Below are 21,762 nucleotides of genomic sequence, written 5' to 3'. Positions count from 1 at the left end.
CCCGTCTGCTAACAGTGCTAACACTGCTAACAGCATAGGGATGTGCGCCGCTCAATTTTGCAACTGAATTTCTCCTGAAGCACTGTTTGGATCAGAAAAGCATTCAGGGTGAGTTCTACTCCATTCTATAAACAACGCGAAAGCGGACCAATCACAGCCCTCGACGTTCACGTCACCACGTGTCACCTCGACCCGAAGTCACGATTTTCGGGAGGCGCACATCAAGCCCCGGCGTAGGCGCTGCGTAGGGTGCTACGTACATGGCGTAGGAACGGCGTCGCTGCGAAGGGGAAGCATGCTGAGGCCTTAAATGATATGAAACACCATGGAAGCAGTTCACAGCAGAACGCCACAGTCCTGGGCTCTGTCAGCCCCGCCCCTTGTCGCTCTCCGGCCCCGCCCCCTCACTGTCTTTTTTTCGTCTCTGGCTCCAAATTTCCAACATGTCAGCCTCCAAAGTAGCCTCATTTGATGATAATAGAAACAGACAGGTAACGTCACGAATGTTACCCACTTGGTCCCAACAAGCATGTATGAAGAAGGACAGTTCAGTAAACTAGTGTCAACTAAGCAGGTGCTGATGGGAGCCGGCAGGTTGCCATTAAAAGTCAAAAGCAAGTTTGCTGCAACTTTAAAGAGAAAAGACAAATCCAAACAGGAAGATGTTTTTATTGTTGATGGAGTAAGTACAGCCCTACTGAGTAGGCAAGCAGCCACAGCACGACAGTTGGTGATTAGGCGAGATACAGTTACTCTGAACTCTAAAGAAACGGTCAATCAGGAATTCCCTTTACTCTTCACAGGACTTGAAAAAATTAAAGGAGAGTACAACATTGTAATCAAACCAGCTGTGCAACCATTCTCCATCTCAACGCCATGGCGCATCTCTCTTCCTCTGCTGTCGAAGGTCAAAGAGGAACTCAATCGCATGGAGAAACAAGGCATCATCTCCAAGGTGGAGCAGTCTATAGAATGGTTCGTGCCTATGGTTGTGGTACCCAAACCTGGGCGAGGACAAATGAGAATATGCTCTGACCTCACTCAACTCAACAAGTCCGTATTGAGAGAGGACACCAGCTGCCCTCAGTGGAAAATACACTGGGACAACTCTCAAGCACTAAGATATTTTCAAAGCTAGATGCTAATGCAGGTTTCTGGCAGATTCCCCTCTCTAAAGAATCATCACTGCTCACAACCTTCATCACTTCCGATGGTTGCTATTGCTACAATCGTCTGTGCTTCGGACTCTCTTCAGCACCAGAAGATTTCCAGAAACGCATGCAGCACATACTAGAGGGCTTGGAAGGAGTGGTATGCCAGATGGATGACGTTCTCATCTGGGGAGAAGATCAAAAAGAGCTATTTCACCAAGTCTACAGGTGGACTCACTCCAGGAAATAGGTAGAGTCTAGCTGCTCTTGCTTGGTTGGAACAAAAACCAGCAGCCACTGCAGCTCTTTCTGGACCCTGTTGAGACTACTGTTCTAGGTCATGGTGTACAGTAGATGTAGATCTGTTTCGGTTTGGTAAAAAACAGTATCTCACTATTGTTGACTATTTTGCAAGGTTTCTTCAGGTACCCAAACTTTCCTGAACAACATCTGAAGCTGTTGTTGACCACTGTAAATCTATATTTGCTAGACATGGTATTCCTGACATTGTACGCTCAGATAGTGATCCACAATTTGCATGTAAAGCTTTTCAGAGGTTTGCTTAAATGTAGGGTTTTACTCATGTCACATTCAGCCCTCACTTCCCACAGAGTAATGGGGAGGTGGAGCATGCTATTCGAACTATCAAAAGTTTCCTAAAGAAGTCCAGTGACCCCTACTTAGCTTTAATGGCTTACAGTGCCTCACCTCTGGCTAATGGTTATAGTCCGACAGAACTGCTTATGGAGTAAAAGATACATACTACTGTTCCTGTTGTTCCTTCTCAGCTCGATCCTAAGGGAGCTGATGTGCTAAAAAGTGAAGAAGAGAGAACAGAGTTACGGGCAAAACCAAAAACTGAACTATGACAAACGACAGAGCTCAAAACATGCCCTGCTTGCAGCCAGGAGATCATTTGTGAGTCAAGGACATGCAACAAAGGGGAAATGTGGTGTCCACAGCTGACACACCCAGATCCTACATTGTGGAAACGGCAAACTGCAACCTTCAGAGAAAAAGGTTCCATCTCTCACACACACCTGTAGCTCCTGAGTTGCCCACAACCATACCGGATACGTCTGAAAACAATCCTGGAGAGACTGCGAACACACCAGTCTCACCTGACTCAAACCAGCCGATATCTGAGTCTGAAAGTCACTACCCTGCTTCAGTCAGAAAAACACCAGGGTACCTAAAGGACTATGTTACCTGAATCGACATGGTTTGGGGCAGAACAATCCCAACACTAAGCTCTAGGGCAGGGGTCGGCAATTAGATTTGGTGTTGGGCCACTTTTTTGGGGGCACTTCAATCGCGGGCTGAGGGGTCTCCGGCTCGCGTCCATCCGCAGACCGGGAAGGGGGGGGGGGGGGGGGGGGGGGGCGGCGACACAGAGACATGCACCCGCAGACCAGGGCGATCAATCAATCCAGGGATGTTAAATCTTCTGCAGCGGTAGCTCCTCTCACTGCCCAGGAACTCCCTGTGGTTGCTCCATCCGTCGTAGACATGTCCACCTTGTACACTCAAACTTAAGGGAGAATAAATACACACGGAGGCATGCTGCCTTCAGCTCGGTGCAGCGCACTCACTTGGGCTCTCTGTTCACCAGACGAGGTGCCACTCCTCTTTATTTTTCAGTGACAAACCGGAAACCACAACTAAACAACACATCCTTCAAAGATTGTCTATTGCAGCACAATGACAGATATCGCACTCCAACAGGGGTGCGTGCGTCTGCTCGAGGGCCCGGGGTAATGCGTGCGCTTGTGCACGCGCGTTGGAATCCTCTTGTGGGCCGGATTGGACGGTTCGGTGGGCCACATTTGTCCCGCGGGCTGCTAATTGCCGACCCCTGCTCTAGGGTTTGGGCAGTCTACCCCAATCCCTCTTTCATACAATCTTACTGAAAATGTAAAAGGTATCAGTGTTCATGTAGACATCTGTTTAAAAAAAGGAACAAACAGAGAATGCAAAAGAAAAAAAAAGTTTAAAGATGTACAAAATTCAAATGTACATGTTGGTTGCAATGTGAATTACCCCAGTGTGCAATACAGTTTACTGCACAATGTTTATTCCCATGAGAAAGGGGGATGCAGTGAAAGGCTGGGGGTAGGAACCTTTGTGCCCTGCATGTTTCCTGGAGCAAGTTAGTAAAGTTCCGGTTTGAACATGGCTGTCTCTCCATAAACCGGACCTCAACTATAAATCAGTAAATACAACAGGCCTTCTACTGCAGAATAGTTTGCTTAAACATTGTGCAGATTTCCACAGCAGCAGCAGTTAAGTGTTGGCACTTTGAGATTTCTTTTTGAAATGGAAAGTGCATTATAAATAAAATGTATTATCATCATTATTATCATTATTGTTATTATGAAGATTAAGTCTCTGGGTGGTAAGGTGTCTCACAGACTCCAAGGAATTGTCACTTACCATCAGAATCAGAATTTGATTTAATGGCCAAGTTAGAGCATGACAAGCAAGGAATTGGACTCCTATGGCTCTGTGTCTGGTGGTTTTATCATGTCACGCTCTGTAACGCCTACTGGACTGGAGGAGCTTGAAGAGTTTGTGTGCAGGGTGTGAGGGGTCTGCAGAGATGTTGCCTGTCTGCTTCCTGGCCCGCGACAGAAACAGGTCTTAAGAGTGGACGACAAGTTCCGCTTTCACATCACTGGAATAACAATCCCATCCATCACTGAGAAGCCAGTTAAGAGCTTAGGCAAGATGTTTGATCGCACATTAAAGGATACGGCATCCATTAAAACAACTTGCACTGAGCTGGATGGTTGGCTGAAAGCAAATGTGGCTCAACACTGCCTTTATATTTTATGCCAACACTTTCTGCTTATATTTGACTGAACCAATTAAAACCGAGAATGGTATGCAACAATTATACTTTTTTTAAAAAACCAAATACAATAACAACTTGTCATTTCAAGGTTTTATTACTTCAACAGACGTAAGCAAAAATCTGTTTTCAAACAGTTGTACGTATTTTGTTTACTTTAATTTCAAACACACAGGATCAAATTAAGAACTCTTTTCCACTTCTGTCAATCTGTGTTGATGGAGGAAAAGTATCTTTGGAAACAGGAGAAAAACAGACAAATATATAAAGAATGCATGAAGGCTCACAGACGTACGCTGACTTAGACACACAAAGGTTCATAAGCACAGAGGGAGACAGTCCTAGGCACACACACAAACACAAACATAAAAACAAAAATCCAAGATCTGTAATGTTGACTGTTTAAGCTTAAAGGACAAAGCCACCTAAAGAAAACTTTTAACTGGGGCATCACCAAAAACAACTTATCTATGGCTTCAGCATACACATTGTTTGGTTGATTAATTCCTTTTTACAGCTCGAATGTGTTGCATAATATTTAATTGACTTAAAGGTGCATTTAGAAGTTTTTCAATTTTAAAAATACTTATTTTCCACCATAAATATGTGACAAACATTCAATGATGTGTACAATGTGCCCTGACATATTCACTTTAAGTACCTCTAACAGCGCTAAATTGTCACTTGAGAGTTGCAGTGCCGGTCCGGCACCAGAATTTTTTGGGGGAGAATTTGAGAGGATGTGACGTACTACTGGCCTGACTTGTTTAGCTTTCGTTTTGTCCGCCATTATTCCGCCAGATGCTTAGCGAGCAACAACTGAGCAGTATTGAGGATGGATCTTCCAGAAAGTAAGAAAAGACCGGCTTCTAGCACTGCCACAGCTCCAGCACAGACCCACCAGGCAAAAGAAACTTAAAGGTTACTTGAGCGCTACTGAAAGAGCGAGGAAGGAGTTCCCCTCTTCTGTGTTTGTCCATGGACGCAAGCACGAGTGTTTCACTAAGCTGCAGCTACGCCCAAGTCCTGCAGGGGCCGTTGTTTCGCATAAAATGTGCAAACTCCTTAAAACCACCTTTGAGGACCAAAAATTAAGGCCCGTCCATGCTTCACATGTCCGCGTGGGTGTGCATTGCGCGTTGGTCCACGTGACATAAAAATCGTCATGAATTCCTATCCGCTAGAGTCCACACAGACCGATCAGCGGATGTCTGCGCAGCAGCCAGATTTTGTGACCGCGTTGCGCACAGGTCGTGCCGGTATACCAGACCTGCCAACCTGTACGCATTTTAGTCCCATCAGGTTCATTAGGCCTTTTTGTGTATTCATAGTTTGGAATCTTATAAACAGGCCAGTGATTTCTTGCCTACCTTTACATGTTTTCGTCACAACAACATCACGTGACACTTCTGAGGAAGGCTGCAGCTTGGCAGACGAAACATGTAAAGGTAGGCAAGAAATCACGGCCTGTTTATAAGAATCCAAACTATGAATACACAAAAAGGCCTAATGAACCTGATCGGACTACTAAGAACGAATCATGGACAAACCTGTGTCAAAGAGTTCCGCTGCATGGAGCAGCTGGAACAGAAGAGAGCGCGTTTCCGGAATCACCTGAGATTCAACCTGCGGTGCCGAGACGAAGGCATTATACCATCAAGCCTGGATTTAAAGAACACCATACCAACGCAGAACGTGGACAGAATCGTGAGGAGAGCGCAAAGTGCATTGCTAAAGGAAAGGATCCCCTGCACCGCAAGGGGATCCAGTTTCAGAGAGACATACAATATGGACAAGGACACATACACGCTGATAGAAACACATCTGAAGCAAGCACACGAATGGCAATTCGTAGAAGCCAAACATCGCCAAGTTAGGAAATTAGAAACACTAATCCAAAATAAACAAGACAGGGAACGTAACACGCACGACGTAGCATCCAGGAAGTGGGTGCATAACATCTCCAGTCGCTCTTTAACCACCACGGAGCAAAGCGTTTTAGCCCGGGGTCTCAATTATGTCATCACACCCGCTAAAATTCCTTACGAGGATTATATTTTAGCTACTGAAATAGCGTGCAAAGCAATAGAAGACCAGGGGGAAAAGCCAGAACTACGAAACGAAATAGTAGGCATTTTAAAATCCGCAAAGTTACCACCAGCCAATATGACTAAGGAGGAGGTGAAAGCAGCACAAACACTCGCCAAAGACAAAAGCATCACTATATTACCAGCAGATAAGGGGAGAGCCACAGTAATAATGAACACAGAGCATTATGAAAGGCAAATGGACACCATGTTACAAGATTCCAACACATATGAAATTCTAAAGAAAGACCCAACTGAAGACAAAAAGAAGGCCCTGAAATCACTACTCAAACCCCTTCTCAATGAAGAAAAAATAAGTAAGGAGACATACAATCACCTCATCCCCACAGCAAGTATTACCCCTAGAATTTATGGAACCCCCAAGATACACAAACCTGGAACACCACTAAGACCCATTGTGGATAGCATTGGGTCCGTGACATACAATCTGTCTAAAGCCCTGGTTGACCTCATAAAACCACTCCTTGGACTCACAGATCAACACTGTAAAAATGCCAAGCAATTGGCCCAGGAACTGAAGGATATAACAATTCAAAAAGATGAAATATTTATCTCACATGATGTGGTTTCTTTATTCACGAAAACTCCCATAAATGTTACTGTACATATTGTACATAATCGCCTCAAGGAAGACAAATCACTAAAAAAAAAGGACTTCACTCACTGTTGGACATTACGAGACTGCTGGAATTTGTCTCCACCTCCACCTACTTCCAGTATCGGGGTACCATCTACAGGCAGAAGAAGGGGTTTGCAATGGGGGATCCGCTGTCTGCCATAATGAGCGGCTTCTTCATGGAAGACCTTGAAGCCCGGATCCTCAAAACAGTACCACCACACTGCGGCCTTTCCCTCTGGAAGAGGTACGTGGATGACATTTTGGAAATAACAAGGAAAGGACACACACGAGAACTCACGGATCATCTCAACACACTGGATGACACAAACAACATCAAGTTCACCCACGAAGAGGAAACAGACAGCACTATACATTTCCTGGACCTGGACATAAAACACCTGGAAGATGGCAGCATTAAAATTCAAATATACCGGAAACCCACTCGACACCTCCTTTGGACGTCAGAAACTTTCACTCATAAGAACCCTTTTTGAACGTACAAAACTAATCACACAGGAAGAAGACAGAGGAGGAGGAGGAACAACAAATTATAAAAGCAAGACGAAAGTGCAATTACCCGATGTGGGCCATAAACAAAGGCCGCCAACAAGCAAAACAAAACAAAGACACAAAAAAGAGAACAACAACTAAACAAACTGAGAAACAAAACAGGGCCATGGTGACACTTCCATACATCAGAGGGATCACAGAGAGAATACAGCGGGCCATGAATAAGCACAACATCAGCACCCCAGTAAAACCACACATAAAACTACGGCAGTTATTAGTACATCCCAAGGACAAAATAGAGCCACAACACAAATGCAATACTATGTACGAAATACCTCGTTTGTCATGCAACAAATCTTACGTGGGGGAGACTGGCAGAGCCTTCAACATCAGGACAAAAGAACATCGCACTGAATGTGAAAAAGAAACATCAAAAGCATGCACACGCTCCTCCAAACAACAGGCAGAGCAGGAACAGCTAAAGTCTGCCATTTCCGAACACTGCAAGAGGGAAAACCACCTCATGGACTGGGATCACGCCCAGATCATCGGCACGGAAAGCAATAAGTACCACCGCTGGATCTAGGAGGCCATCGAGATCCGGAAACGCTCCCCCCAGACTGTGAACCGGGCAGAGGGGGCGTATCAACTTTCTCATACCTGGGACACAGTACTGAAGAAGTCGGACTGCAGATGGCGCTGTCATCCTTCTGCACCCAGTGGGAAGCTGGTGCCAAAACCTGTATAAATCAGCTGACCAGACACGTCACAACAACATCACGTGACACTTCTGAGGAAGGCTGCAGCTTGGCAGCCGAAACATGTAAAGGTAGGCAAGAAATCACTGGCCTGTTTATAAGAATCCAAACTATGAACTGTACGCATTTTGCGTAGCAGGTACGCAATTTGACATCAAAATACGCTGGTATGCGCCACCTCATTAAACTCCGCAAAAAGCTGCAGACATCTGTGAGTGCTGTTATAAATGTGGACCGTGGACGTGCTCATGTCTGACAACACGAAAAATGAAGTGTTTTGAATATTTGGTGTTGGATTACATAAAGAATCAGATTCCGGTGTCTATCGACCCTCTCCAATTCGCTTATAGACAAAACAGGAGTGTGGAGGATGCCATTGCCTTTGCCCTAAACTCTGTTTACAAGCACTTGGACAAGGGGCAGTCCCAGGCTCGAATGCTTTTCCTGGACTATAGCTCGGCCTTCAATTCATTGGTTCCTGCAAGGCTGATTGGAAATCTGAGAACTCTTGGGCTGTGTGATCCCATTTGCAAATGGATCTTGAACTTTCTGACTTGTAGGCCCCAGAGGGTTAAGATTAATGATTGTGTATCAGATGAACTTATTGTGAACACTGGCTCTCCACAAGGTTGTATATTGAGTCCATTGCTGTATACATCGTACACATATGACTGTGTTGCTTCACATCCTAATAATATGATCATTAAAGCTCGTGTCCAGAGTTTTGAAAGTGAGTTTTTTTTTTTTAATCCAACGCCTCGAGGTTCCGCCCTCCCTCTGCTTTCATGAGCGATCAAGCCACGCCCCTTTAATTGAGCACGCTATTATCCGTCGGGTGAAAATGAGAGCCTCCGAGTCCTACAGCATCTTACATGTTCAGCTGTTTACGGTGGATGTTCAGCAGACAGTGGATATATCCGAGGTAAGTGCGGCGGCTGCTGCGTAGCTAACTCTCCTCTGCTGGGCGAGCGGCCGTGCTCTCTGGCTGCTCCACACGTTGATTGACAGCGCGACAAGGCGGAAGCTCAAAGCCTATTGGCTGAAGCTGACCGGCGCTTTTTCGGATAACATGGGGGTCTAAGAGACAAAGGCGGGGCTCATAAATACATTTTTTATATTGCTTTATGCTAATATTATATTGTAGTATCGAACCAGACTGACACATTTAAGCTCTGTTAAAAAATGATACATACGTTGGAAACGAACGGAAACTCCGGACACGAGCTTTAAGTATGCTGATGACACAACTGTTATTGGTCTCATTCATGCCAATGATGACTCAAATTACAGATCAGAGGTGGATAAAATTGTTTGTTGGAGTGAACAAAACAACCTGAAATTGAACACTTCCAAAACTTGTGAGCTTGTCATCGATTTTGGTAAAAATTCTCACAAGCCGATTTTTATCAATGACACTGAAGTGCAAATTGTGGAAAACTAAATTTTTAGGTGTGACTCTATCAGATAATCTTAGCTGGCATTCAAACACAACTGCTATTGCTAAAAAATCTCGCCAGCGTCTTTTCTTTTTACGTAAGTTGATGGCTTTTACTGCTAACAGGCAGATTTTAACTAACTTTTATCGTTGTGCTATCGAGAGTGTGCTAACAGGTGCTATTACAGTGTGGTTTGGAAACGCCACAGCTAAAGAAAAGCGAGCGCTTCACAGTGTGGTCCGCTCGGCCAGTAGGACTGTTGGTGTGGAGCTCCCGGCTCTGGAGGACATTTACAAAAAGAGACTTCTAACTTGGGCATTATCAATAATTAATGACCAGTCCAAACACCCGGCCAGGGACTTTTTTTGAACTTCTTCCTCCTGGTCGGAGGTATCGTACTGCTAAATGCACAACCTCACGTCACAGTAGGAGCTTCTTCCCACAGGCTGTGATGTCCTTAAACAATGCTCTTTAATAAGACAAAAGCGCTTTTAGTACTGAGGGCACATTGCTCAAATTGATTGTTATATATTATTATTATTCTCTGACTCTTGTGGTCTAATGTGGCTTGAGTTTTTAATCATGCATTGTATGAATGGATGTCCGATGTGTATTGAGAGCTGCTTGCAACCCCATTCCAATATGGTGTTTTTTTAATGCTGCAAATGGCAAATAAAGTGAACTGAACTGAACGATGCAGCAGCAGGGCTCTGAAGTGTCATTTCAGTGTGTTGTCACGCAGTCACGGCACACACTGTATTTGTCATGCTGAAATAAACATCAGTAAATTATGCTGGTGCGCCGCAGCTATGGAACCGGGAGGAAACACATGTGCTCCCCTGTAGTACTGTGACGTTCAATGAACCAGCTGTTCGTTTGAACGGCTCTTTCAAGTGAACGACGAGAGCCGGTTCACAGCTGTCCGAGAGCCGTTCCTCTGTGCAAATTGTCCACGCTTCCTTCACGTGTCTCCTGAGTCCAGCTGTCACCTCCGCTTTCGTGTGAACGACCGAGTTTCACTTTTCCGCAGCAGCTCCAGTCACCTGAACGCAGCAGCTAAGTAGCGGAGGAGAAGTGTCGCGAAACCGGAGAGGAGCCGGTGTTTTGGAATAATTGATTCCCTATTAACTGGTGACTGGGTTTCTTTCTCGTCCCTTGTTGCTGATATACATTAAAAACCAGACAAAAAACCGTGTCTGACCCTTTCATGAGTCTGATTTCAACATCTGCGGCTACTAGCGGCAGCAGCAGGAAGTGCTAAAGGAAGTCGGTCACCAGGTAACAAGGAAACCAGTTAATTTGAAACACCGTATTGACTGCTTTATCAAAGGTTTTAGCAATGACACACACACACACACACACACACACACACACACACACACACACACACACACACACACACACACACACACACACACACACACACACACACACTAAAATCCACCTCTCCTGAGGTTTTTTTGTCCTGTCAGCTCCGAGTGTGTGTTAATGTGGAGGTTTTCTGGCATTCAGGCCTCAGTCTCCATTACGTAGATGTTCCCTAAATCTTTGCCTCAGGAACGACAAGACCTTTATGGACTGAACTGCAACGCTGGTGCAAAGTTAAGCTCCCCAGGAGAGAAAGAAGACACAAACTTCTGATTCCCACTCATCAAGAAGGCGGCAATGCTCGAGAGCTGCTGACAGTATCGAAGAGTGTGTGTGTGAATTGGACTGATGTGTTTGCACTGTTGCATGATGGGATTCATGTCTTATTCTGATCAGGTTCATGTTGAGACTCATTAATTATATCAACAGTAAATTCAGGTATGAGTCCGATTTAATGAGTATTTAACTCCTCAATGTCTATTGTTGGGTTTTTTTTATTTTTTGTTTTGCTTTGTTTTGTTTTTGTCAGTCTCGTGCTTTTGATGATTTTGTGTCTCATTCCAGCCTTTAAACTCTTCAAATGTTTTTCAGTCCAGTTCATTAGTCAATCTGGTTTCCATCTGCTCATTCTTTGTCCTTTTCAGTGCTGCCACTATTGAACTGTTCGTATCAACCCTGCCTGAACTCTGTTGAAGAACAAGCTCCTTAAACCAAGTCTGCCTGAGAGCCGTGCTCGCGTCTTCTCCTGTAACCGCGTCACTGTCTGCCAGAGGACTACTGCCATACCAGCTGCTTTTTATGGCCGCTATTTGACTGAAAAATTTCCCAAAGCATTCTCCATCACCGACCCTGTAAAACCACACAGTTTGAGATCTATTCTGTTTATCTTTCTGGCATTTATCATCAGCTGAAAGTAGAGTCAGTCCCTGGGCCGAAGTGATACATCAACCTCTTAATGTGCACTAAAAATGGAATAGTGACAATTGGACTTGGTCCATAAACTAAAACAAACACTCACAGTACAGAATGTACAAATGTTTAATCGGCAGTTTGGGACATGCAGTTTCTTTGCCACTGTTTTTGGGATGCAGAGTTGAGGTGACTGAACTGATTGAACTGATCATTCTGTGCATCAGTTAATGTAGATTGATGAACCATTAACCTGAAATAATTTTTTTTTTAAAAATTCCAAAATTCTGGAGAACACAGACTGAAGAGCTTCCAACACAGACCAACCAACAACCAGAACACGCAGAACACACGGGTAGATGGGAGTCAGAATCTCTAAAAGGAGAGACAAATGGATCATGACTGTACTGTGGAACGTGCACAGCTGAGCTCAAACTGTAGCATGGGAGAAAGCGCGTGTGGAGGCTCCAAAGCGGACGCGGAAACACGTACATGTGAAGCATGGACGAGTCTTTAAACTACTGCAAATACTTACTTGAGTCCGTATTCAGATGTCCCACCACTCATGCTCTGAAAGGTCTTGGATCAAAGTGAGGACTCTGGGGTTCATGTGTAGACAGGAGCTGCTGCTCTTCTCTACTTTCGTGCCCTTCTCAGGATTTATGGAGAAAAAGCATCTTTGAAAAGATAAGAAAAATCAGACACGCATTAATAAAAAAGTAACTTCCAAAACAACAATAAAATAGTCGATCAAGCAACTTTTTTGAGCTTTTTTGTGATAGTTCAAGAGAAAAATAACTCACCTCTGCAGGAACTCCAGGGTGGATGCCAAACCAGACGGGTAGTGAATGTTGAAACTGTAGTAGCTTCCAAACATCAAACACAACGACGACACAAAGGAGGGGATGTTTTCCTGAACAATGACTCTGTCTACACTCAGCATAAATCGTGTTGCCTTAAAGCAGGACTGCCCTGAAAAAAAAAGGAAGAAAATCACACACAAACAAATGGTTATGCTCATGAAATACTTCTGAGCACTGGAAGACTTACAGACATACACAGGCTGACAGACACACTGGTATATTCATATTCACAATCACACAGACAAGCAGACAGACAGATTAATACTGTTCAGAGTAGGGCTGTCACGATATCAAATTTTCTCTTCACGATTATCATGGGCAAAAAATATCACGATAACGATATTATCACGATATCAGCAAAAATGTAACTAATAATGGTACAAACATTCAGATTCATCTTTAATTTTATTTTTGTTTGTTTTCTCTCTTTTCCCAGATGAATTACATTCAGAATACCTGTCAAACCAGGTGTTGAAACAATATGAGAACAGTGACTGTACAACTGCAAACCAAAAGTGTAGTTACTCTCAACTAATTCAAATCTGATGAACTGATTAACAGAGGATCCACAGCAGAGGCGTCATTTACGTAGGGCTGGTGGGTTATGAAAACCCACGGGCCCTGTTGGGGTGAAATCCTGTACCACCACCACACTGCCGAGGATTTTTGTTTGTTTGTTTAAATCGGAGGCGGAATGATCGCAGCAGCTGCTTCTCTCCAGCCAGAGGCGCCGCTACTGGCTAGGGCCCCGAGCTGAAGGGGGTCCCGAGGAACGGCTGACATCAGTCAATTTCAATGACAAATTTAAGGCGCTACACTAGACGCTGCAACGACAACGTGTCGAAAGTCCTCCGCATGAGGCCCTTTTCCGAGTACTCACCGGTTAGTTGCTAGAAGGGGGCCGGCGGAGAAGACGGCGGATATCAGCGACACAACTTGAAACCCTCCGGATATATTACAATGACACGTCTGGAACCTACCTAATGGGGCCCCACTACTACGCGGCTTGCATCAATGAGCAGTCAGTGTTGCTAACACACTTTTTTCGGGTGAGGATAGAGCGTCTCGCTGTCGTTGTCGGCCACCGCCGACATGTTTAGTTCACTCGTGACGCTCGCTAACTGGGAGCCACGCTAGCTAGGAGCCGTGCTCGAAACACCGGCTACTGCTGCTGCTTTGTTTACATGTGAGGGGAGGGGGAGAGGCTGGGTGCTGCAGGAGGGAGACGAAGCAGGGCGGAAGAACAGGAGCGGATTTTGAAAATACACTTCAACACGTTTCAAGCGGGACTAGATCCTCTTTATGATATTATCATGTGCGCATTTTGAACACGACATTGAAATTTCATTTTTTAATACCACGATTATCGTCAATACCGGTTTACCGCGACAGCCCTAGTTCAGAGTAACATTAACATGAAAAAAAGAAAAAAACACCACGAAGAAGTTAACTTACCACAGACGACAATGGTAGGACTTAAGGGGAGCTTGTCTATCTGGACTTGTCCTGCCAAGCAGCTGTCCTCCACATTAGCAAGCATGTTTTCCTCGCTTTCGTCAAAATAGGCCATCAGCAGCAGGACCATTTCCTTCACATCTTCAGAGCAGCCGCTCAGCTCAGCACCTCTTAACATCTTCACCTTCATGGCAGCCTGCAAGAACTTCTTGGACTTCCTCGCACAAACTGTACTGAAGAAGTTCAGCAGCTGCTTCCCCTTCTTGTCCACATTCTGTAGGAAAGTTTCTTTCAGTGCTAATCCTGTCAGCTCTTTGAAATGCACATCCATGCCAAGGTCACTGAACCAAGAGGGCCAGCCTTCCAGGAGGTCTTTTATATTTTTTCCTTGGTTGACTTGTTTGCGTTGTGTGTAGAACGTTTCCCTCATTAGTTGTTTGACCACCTCCTGATTTGCATTGGTTTGCTGGGACATCTGCCTCAGTTTTTCTTGCTTTTCTTGCTGACTCTCCAGGGTCTCTCCAAAAGGCAGAAACTTTACATCCCACTTGATGCACCCGTAGGTGTCCTGGATCGCTGCTCGTTTTTCTGGAGCGACGTCACCTGTATCAGAATCATCTGCCTGACACCTTCTTTTCCTTATTCTTGGTGTGGTAGATCTCTTCATGTTCTCTATTCTATTTTGAAGTTGTTTCACCAGAGAGTCATAGCCTGAGCCTATGACATCTCCCTCTATGTTGTCTTGCAAAGATTTTGGATACTTTGCCACCATCCTTTTGGCAATTTCAGTTGAGTTTCTCTTACTCACTGAAGAACTTCTTTGCATCATATCTGAAGCAACGATGCGGACCATCTCTCTTCTCATATGACGGGTCGGACGTTTTTCCCTTTGTAGAGTCTGAATTAGTTCTTCTGGAAATTGGCGCCAAGGAACCTGGTATGTATCCATCCAGTCAACAGCAGGGCTTTGGCAGCTGATGGCAGAAGACGAAGCTGAACTGCTGGGTGAGGCGTAGTTCATGGATGGTGGAGGTGCTGGTAGGAGACGAGATTCACTGCTACCTTCATCACTTTGTCCTGCACAAACACAGATGCACACACACACTATGAGGACGTTTAATTTTTTTTGCGCACTAACTCCATCCAGTGCTATTATACTTACCTCTCAACTTCCAAGCAGCAAGCAATTTTCTGGCTTGAATGGGCCTCAAAGCTGTCAATAAGTCACTCTCCTGAAGAAACTTGAAATCGTCACTAGTCTTGATCCCAAGGGACTGCAAGCTCTCCTCCAAAATATTTTTGGACATCTCTGCCAGGTTAGGTAGGACCTCATTGATGGCACTCCTCAAAAATGTTGGTTCCAATTCAGACATATCTGGTACAGTTAGGAAAATAATATGTATCAGGAAAAGTTTTTTTGTTCTGTTTGTTTTCTCCCACCAAGGCTCATAATCATATGGAAAAGATGCTGTGCTTCAGTGGAATGACTTGGTGCTCGTTAAGAATGTAGGATGTTAAAGGATAAGTACGATTTAAACAGTTTTCACGTTGTTTATAGAATGAAGTAGGGTTGGGCGGTAATAAGGTAATAAGGTATACTGGCGGTGTTTTTCAAAAGCAACGGTATCAGTTTCAATACCCTCATTGAAAAAAATTGCAATGCACTTATATACGAGGGTGTACCCAAAAGAAACCGGAATTTGGTTATAACTTTTTATTTCTTACATTTCGAAATAAAACATAACCATCGCCTTCAAAATAATCTCCATCCGCATTAATGCAGCGCTCCAGCCGTGTCTCCCACTTCACCAAAGCGTCGTCAGACCCGTGCGTAATTGTGCCATTCTGGGCCGGCTGCGATTTTTCTGTCACCTCCTCCACATCTGCAAACCGCTGTCCCTTCAGCTCTTTCTTCAACTTGGGGAACAAGAAAAAGTCACTGGAGGCTTCATCTGGCGAATCAGGCGGATGGGAGAGGAGATTTATCTCATTCTTCTCCAGAAACTGCTTGAGGCGCAGCGCCGTGTCCGCTGGCGCTCTGTGGTGGTGGATCAACCGGCTCCACTCCGCCACGACGCTCTGCTTCCTCCTCACATCCTCACGGAGCGTCTGAGGACTTCCTGTAGTAGTCCTGATTTACAGTCTGACCTGGAGGGACAGACTCGCTGTGGACGAGACCCTGGACAGCCAAGAAGCAGCTCAGCATTGTTTTCACGGCTGAGCGGACCTGACGCGCCGACATCTGGCCCTTCTCAAACCCCCGGACCACTCATGGACCTGATTCTTCCCCAGAGCATCATCCTTGTAGGCTTGCTGCAACAAGCTGAGTGTTCCTGCTGCTGTTTTTTCCCAGCAAAAAGCAGAATTTAATGTTTGCGCGCTGCTCTAGCAATGTCACCATTTTGGAAAAATCGCAGACATGAGCTGCACTCTGTTACTATAAATAGCGCCTGACAGGCGTCAGTGTCGCTCTGGGAGCTCAGCTTTTTCACAGATATGCACGAGGCTTACCTGCAGCACATGTGACGGCCAGAAGTCGTAACTCATTATTATTATTATTTTCTGACCAAATTCCGGCTTCTTTTGGGTACCCCCTCGTAGAAGATAAGGATTAAATATAGAATATAATTTATTCAATGCCTAAAAATGATTCTTTGTCCAGCAGCACTTTTATGTGGTTGAATTTTCAGTTTTACTTCCACAGTAGTTCACTTTTGGAGACTTTTGATGAAGTCTATGAACATGACGACATCACGTGACAGCGAGAGAGCGAGAGTGAGCGAGAGACAGAGAGAGAGAGCGGGAGAAAGATGGCAAGTCACGCACCGAGTGACCTGGTCCCAAAGAAGAACAGGACTGCAGCTAGGGCTGAGCGGTATGACGGTATAATACCGTGTGACGGTGTAAAGCCTGATTCAGAGTTATCCGTCACGGCGACACCGTACCTATGCCGGCAACCCAACGCCATCACTGAGCATATCTTGCTTCTGCGTCAAGAGAACGCCTTCCTCTGCAACTTCACCTCCAAGCCGCTAGGCAGGCGTGGCAGTGTCTTTGTTTCGCAATCGGCAGTCACAACAACAATGCGGCTTCCAAAGCTCCGGCTTACCTAGACATAGATATCTAGACATTTGGGCTGCCACGATTGGTCGATTAATCACGATTATGTCGACTATTAAAATCATCGACGACTAATTTAATAGTCGACTAGTCTTTTTTTTTTTTTTTATTGTTTTTGTCTCGAAACTGCCGCGGCACCTTCCACTGTCGCGTCTGCCTTTCTGTATTTAACACACATGCGCAGTCGTGTCAGCCACGACGACATGGCCTCCCGGCGGCAGCGGAGCTCAAAGTGCGGGAGCATGACAAGAAAACGTCAGAGAAAAGTGCAATGCAGTATCTGCAGGACAGAACCTGCCTTCCACGGCAGCACAACTGCGATGCATGAGCAGTAGAGATGCGCGGATGGCTCATTTTTCCATCCGCCCGCTATCCGCCCGCACCAAAGATTTTTTTGTCAATTTTCAAAACCGAACCCGCCCGCCATCCGCAGAATAGTGTTTTGGCTATTAAAATGTTGTTTTTTATTTGAGTGCTTCAACCGCAACCCGCCCGAATGTAATTAAAATCTTAATTTTTCGACACGTCATCTGCCCGATCCGCGGTTATCCACGGGCTCCGCGGGCGCAACCGCAATCCGCGCATCTCTAATGAGCAGCCGAAACAGAAGCACGTCGTGGCTTGTGAAAAAGATGAAGATTGACCGTCGTCTCGGTAAGCTAATAATATTAGCATAGAGGGCTAACTTGCTGTTTACTCATAGCTGTCAATGTCAACATTAGCGGTGATTTGATTCATTTGCTGCCTTCAGCACACATTTCATGTTTTCTGTAACGTTGTAACAGTGATGTGTTTTAATAAGAAGTGACGTCGTGCTGATGTTTTCTAACGTTATGTTTCAGAGCTTCACCCCATCGGAGCGGATTCTCTCTGCAGCAGAACATCTGCTCCCAAAAGAGAGCAGCCTGTCTCCAACACATGTAGAAATGCTGACTGTCCTGGCTGTGAACCAGAGCCCTGTGTAGTTTGGGATTATGTAGAGTCAGAGTGTAATAAAGTTGTACACAGTTGAGCACTGAACACAAAATGCACTTTTGTTTTGAGTCAGTGAGACAAAAACTAATAATTCCTTAGTTACAGGAGACTACCTCATTGTTGCTATGCTTGATGCTAAACACAAATTAAGAAAAAAAATTAACATGATGGACTTATTTTGTGTTGTTTAGGCAAGTGCCTTTTCCTTATTTTACTCAAGTATTTGCACTTTATGGTACACAGTTAAACAAGTGTTTGCTGCATATTTCAATAAAGGTTTAATGAACTCTCATCTGAATTGTCTTTATTTTTGGTTAGTATATACCTTAAACACTTAAAGCTGAAATCTAATTGTGGCTATATAAGAGCAGCTTCATGGTGGTGCGATAAACTATGTTCTACATTTAATTTATATATGATGCGATTAGTCGACTAATCGAAAAAATAATCGGTGATTAGTCGACTACCAAAATAATCGTTTGTGGCAGCCCTACTGCAGATACTGCATTGCACTTTTCTCTGACGTTTTCTTGTCATGCTCCCACACTTTGAGCTCCGCTGCCGCCGGGAGGCCATGTCGTCGCGGCTGACACGACTGCGCATGTGTGTCAAATACAGAAAGGCAGACGCGGCAGTGGAAGGTACCGCAGCAGTTTCGAGACAAAAACAAACATTAAAAAAAAAATATATATATTTTAATAGTCGACATAATCGTGATTAATCGACCAATCGTGGCAGCCCTAGCGAAGTGGCGCATTTTCAATCTGTAACAACGGCTCCACTGTGAGGAGGTTGGTGCACGCTGTGTACACGGTAGAAATGAGCTTTAAAAGCAGCATACGTACAAAGTGTCCTTTAGCAGTCGACACCAACACACTGGAAAACACAACGTGGTTCATTTCTATGAAGACGGCAGTGCAGAACATAGCCTCTCAATGTTAGCAAGGTTTGCTACAAAAGCAGCATGTAATCATGTCAAGAAGTATGAAAGCACACGTAAGCTAGCAAATCGTGACGCTGCACAAGTTCTAGTCTGTTAGTTTAAAAAAAAACTCTGTTAGCTTACCACTGCCACCACAGGCCTGACACCACCAGTTTATGCCATCTTACATCCCAGCGCAGTGTAGGCCGCTATGTCTAATATTTATAGGGCATTGCCCCCTACAATATGATTTCTTGAGCCTTTTTCTCTAAAATGGAATGTGGAACGTCACGCTGACTGAAACTAACAGGAACAATGTACAAATCCTATTAGTTCTACAAATTATTTCAAATGTTTTATTTTTTTCAGACTCATTTTTGTCTTTTTTGAATGTTCATTAACTTCGACTGTAATAACTTCAACCTCTTGTAACAAACGTCTACCTTTTTCAGGTTCACCATTCCCAGAGCATCAGAAGTTCGCCCACTTCCCCTTGGACAAGGACGGAGCAGTGATGACGGCTAACTGTGACTGCAAGCCTGGGCTTGGAGCCACATGCACCCGGCAATCGAGAACTGTCACACAGACAAAAGCTTACAGGCTACTTCCTGGTGGTGTGAGGGATGTTGCCCCAGCACCTGTGTCTGAAATGGACTTTTCATCTTCACGGACTCGCAGAAGACGTTTCTCTGAGGCTGCATTCAGTGTCAGGACTCTGTCAGAAACTCCTCAGTCATCGAAAAATGTCCCAGTGCTCATGTCACGTGATGTTCCAGAGCGCTCACAGAATGAGCAGCAGGTATTTTTGAATTCACTGAATGCACTGGGTAGGAAATCGGCAGTCCTGACCGTGTCTGCACCGTTCAATGTCCAGTTCAAACTAAAAGTCAGTGAACCTCAGTTTCCAAAAACACTGACTGATTTGTGGTCTGACGTGTGCTGTGGTATAAACAGACCATCATTAATTAAGCACTGTCGGACTCTAGATATCAACATCTCTAGTGAAGAGGCCAAAGCAGACAAAGCAACCACGTAAAATCAGTCAAAGTCATAGTTATGATACACTTTTCACACTGGCTGCATCATAGCATCAGTAATGAAGGCAGCCTGTCAAACCTCAATGCAGAAGCTCTCTGAGCCTGATAAAAAGATCTGCTATCCTGATCAGGATACCTAGCGCGGAAGTAGTCCTAGTCTGGACTACTCTAATCATGCATGGGCAATGAGGTGCAACAGAAAATCTGTTGAGTGACCACACCGGGTGGTCCTCAACATGGCGATCGCTGCGGAAAGCCACGTGACCGTGACGTCAATCTGGAACACCCTATTGACAAGATGTTTTCACTGAGGAATGCTGGTTTGGGAGATCCAGCACTTCACTAAACGTACGTTTCCTGCGGGCTACACGATGGACGCTTCAAACAAGAGGAAAGTCCTGTGCCTAACAGCTTTTTTATGCGAGGATGTCGAAGATGCGTATATCTTCATATTCATGATGGCAGGACACCTTCTGATCAGCCTCGAGGTTACCCTGATCTATCAGAAAGCAGGGTTTCCCCCAAAAAACTTGCTAAGCCTGGTGGCTGGACTGCCGGAGAAGCCCACGGTGTTTATGAAAAAAAAAAAAGTAAAAAATTGACAAAAATTTTGAAATTATAACTACTTTGTGTTATTGTCAGCATTTGTTTACATTACTTAAATGCAGAGTCTTGCAGAAAGTCACAATCTTAAAATAAAGTTTTAACAAACACAAAAAATAAAATTAAAATAAATAAATGTTTTCACCGAAGTTAAAGCTAGGGTCGACGATCTTGGAAAACTAGCATGTAGCACGAATGTAGCATCTCCCAAGGCTCCACCCAGCTCCCACCCCATTGGAGGAGCTCCCGTTGGGAGCGAACGCACTGGACGCGGAAGTGCGTGCGTGGAGGCGCCTCGCGCACGGAGTTTGTGATCGCCTCCAATGTTATTAACCTTTCTGACTGCCCGCACACAACGCGCATAGGAGTGCAGCGCGCCCGCTCCCCTTCGTTCTATTTTTCACGCGAGCGCCGAGAGCTCCTTGGCAACGCGCTCTGAACCAGGGCCAGTGCACGCCACTGAAATGAACGCGCAGGGGGCTGGTAGAAGGGCGAAGGGATTTGATTGGTTTCTTAAGAGCGGTCCGCGCGATACGATTGGTCGGAGTTTTTACTGTCCTTTGGCCGCTACAGTGGTCAGATTTTTTCCGTCCACATAATGTATCGACTTCTCCCAGGGGGCGAGGAGCATTTCACTCAGTATGACAAGAAGTGCTTTTGGACAACATCGTCTACCCTAACTTTAACAATACTGACACCAATATAACAGCTTATCAAGAAGCTCAAGACATCACCAGCAGCCTGTTGCACAAAAGTAGGATTCATAAATCCAGGATAAATAACTGAGCCAGGCTCATCCAATCCTATATGGGCTGCACAAAAAACCAAGCCAGGATGAGAACGCACGGATTCATCAAGCCAGGTGAAACCAGTCCAGGATCAGTGCCTTCACGTGATTCAATTAAAGAGACCCCCACGATCAATTAAAAAATTGATTGAAAAAATTTTTGGCCAGGAAAAAGGCTTGTTTCGCTGAAACTCCAGGTCTGCCCACGGTTGCTTCCGCCATGCTGGATGTTTGCGCTCAGAATAACAGGAAACGACGTCCCCACAATGGAGTTACGTGTCGTGCACTAC

General features: G+C 45.0%; 1 protein-coding gene across 4 annotated transcripts in view; it reads right to left on the bottom strand.

The window, feature by feature from the left end:
- LOC115402957 (uncharacterized) overlaps positions 1–21,762 on the bottom strand; it is a 39,535-nt gene that overhangs the window by 15,665 nt on the left and 2,108 nt on the right. The window contains exons 3-7 of one of the 4 annotated variants that reach the window (XM_030111667.1): positions 15,191–15,403; positions 14,029–15,105; positions 12,514–12,682; positions 12,246–12,387; positions 4,143–4,235 (exon numbers count right to left, since the gene is read on the bottom strand). In XM_030111667.1, the coding sequence (XP_029967527.1) occupies positions 12,258–12,387; positions 12,514–12,682; positions 14,029–15,105; positions 15,191–15,403 (1,589 nt within the window). In that variant the 3' untranslated portion in view covers positions 4,143–4,235; positions 12,246–12,257. Of the gene's footprint in view, positions 1–4,142; positions 4,236–7,902; positions 7,993–12,245; positions 12,388–12,513; positions 12,683–14,028; positions 15,106–15,190; positions 15,404–21,762 lie in introns of those variants that run through there. The other 3 variants (XM_030111676.1, XM_030111658.1, XM_030111685.1) reach the window with 3 other exon arrangements.

Source organism: Salarias fasciatus, chromosome 2 (genome assembly GCF_902148845.1).
Source record: "Salarias fasciatus chromosome 2, fSalaFa1.1, whole genome shotgun sequence".
NCBI lineage: Eukaryota > Metazoa > Chordata > Actinopteri > Blenniiformes > Blenniidae > Salarias > Salarias fasciatus.
Note: the sequence above shows the minus strand (reverse complement) of the source record. Positions and strands in the feature narration are given on the sequence as shown.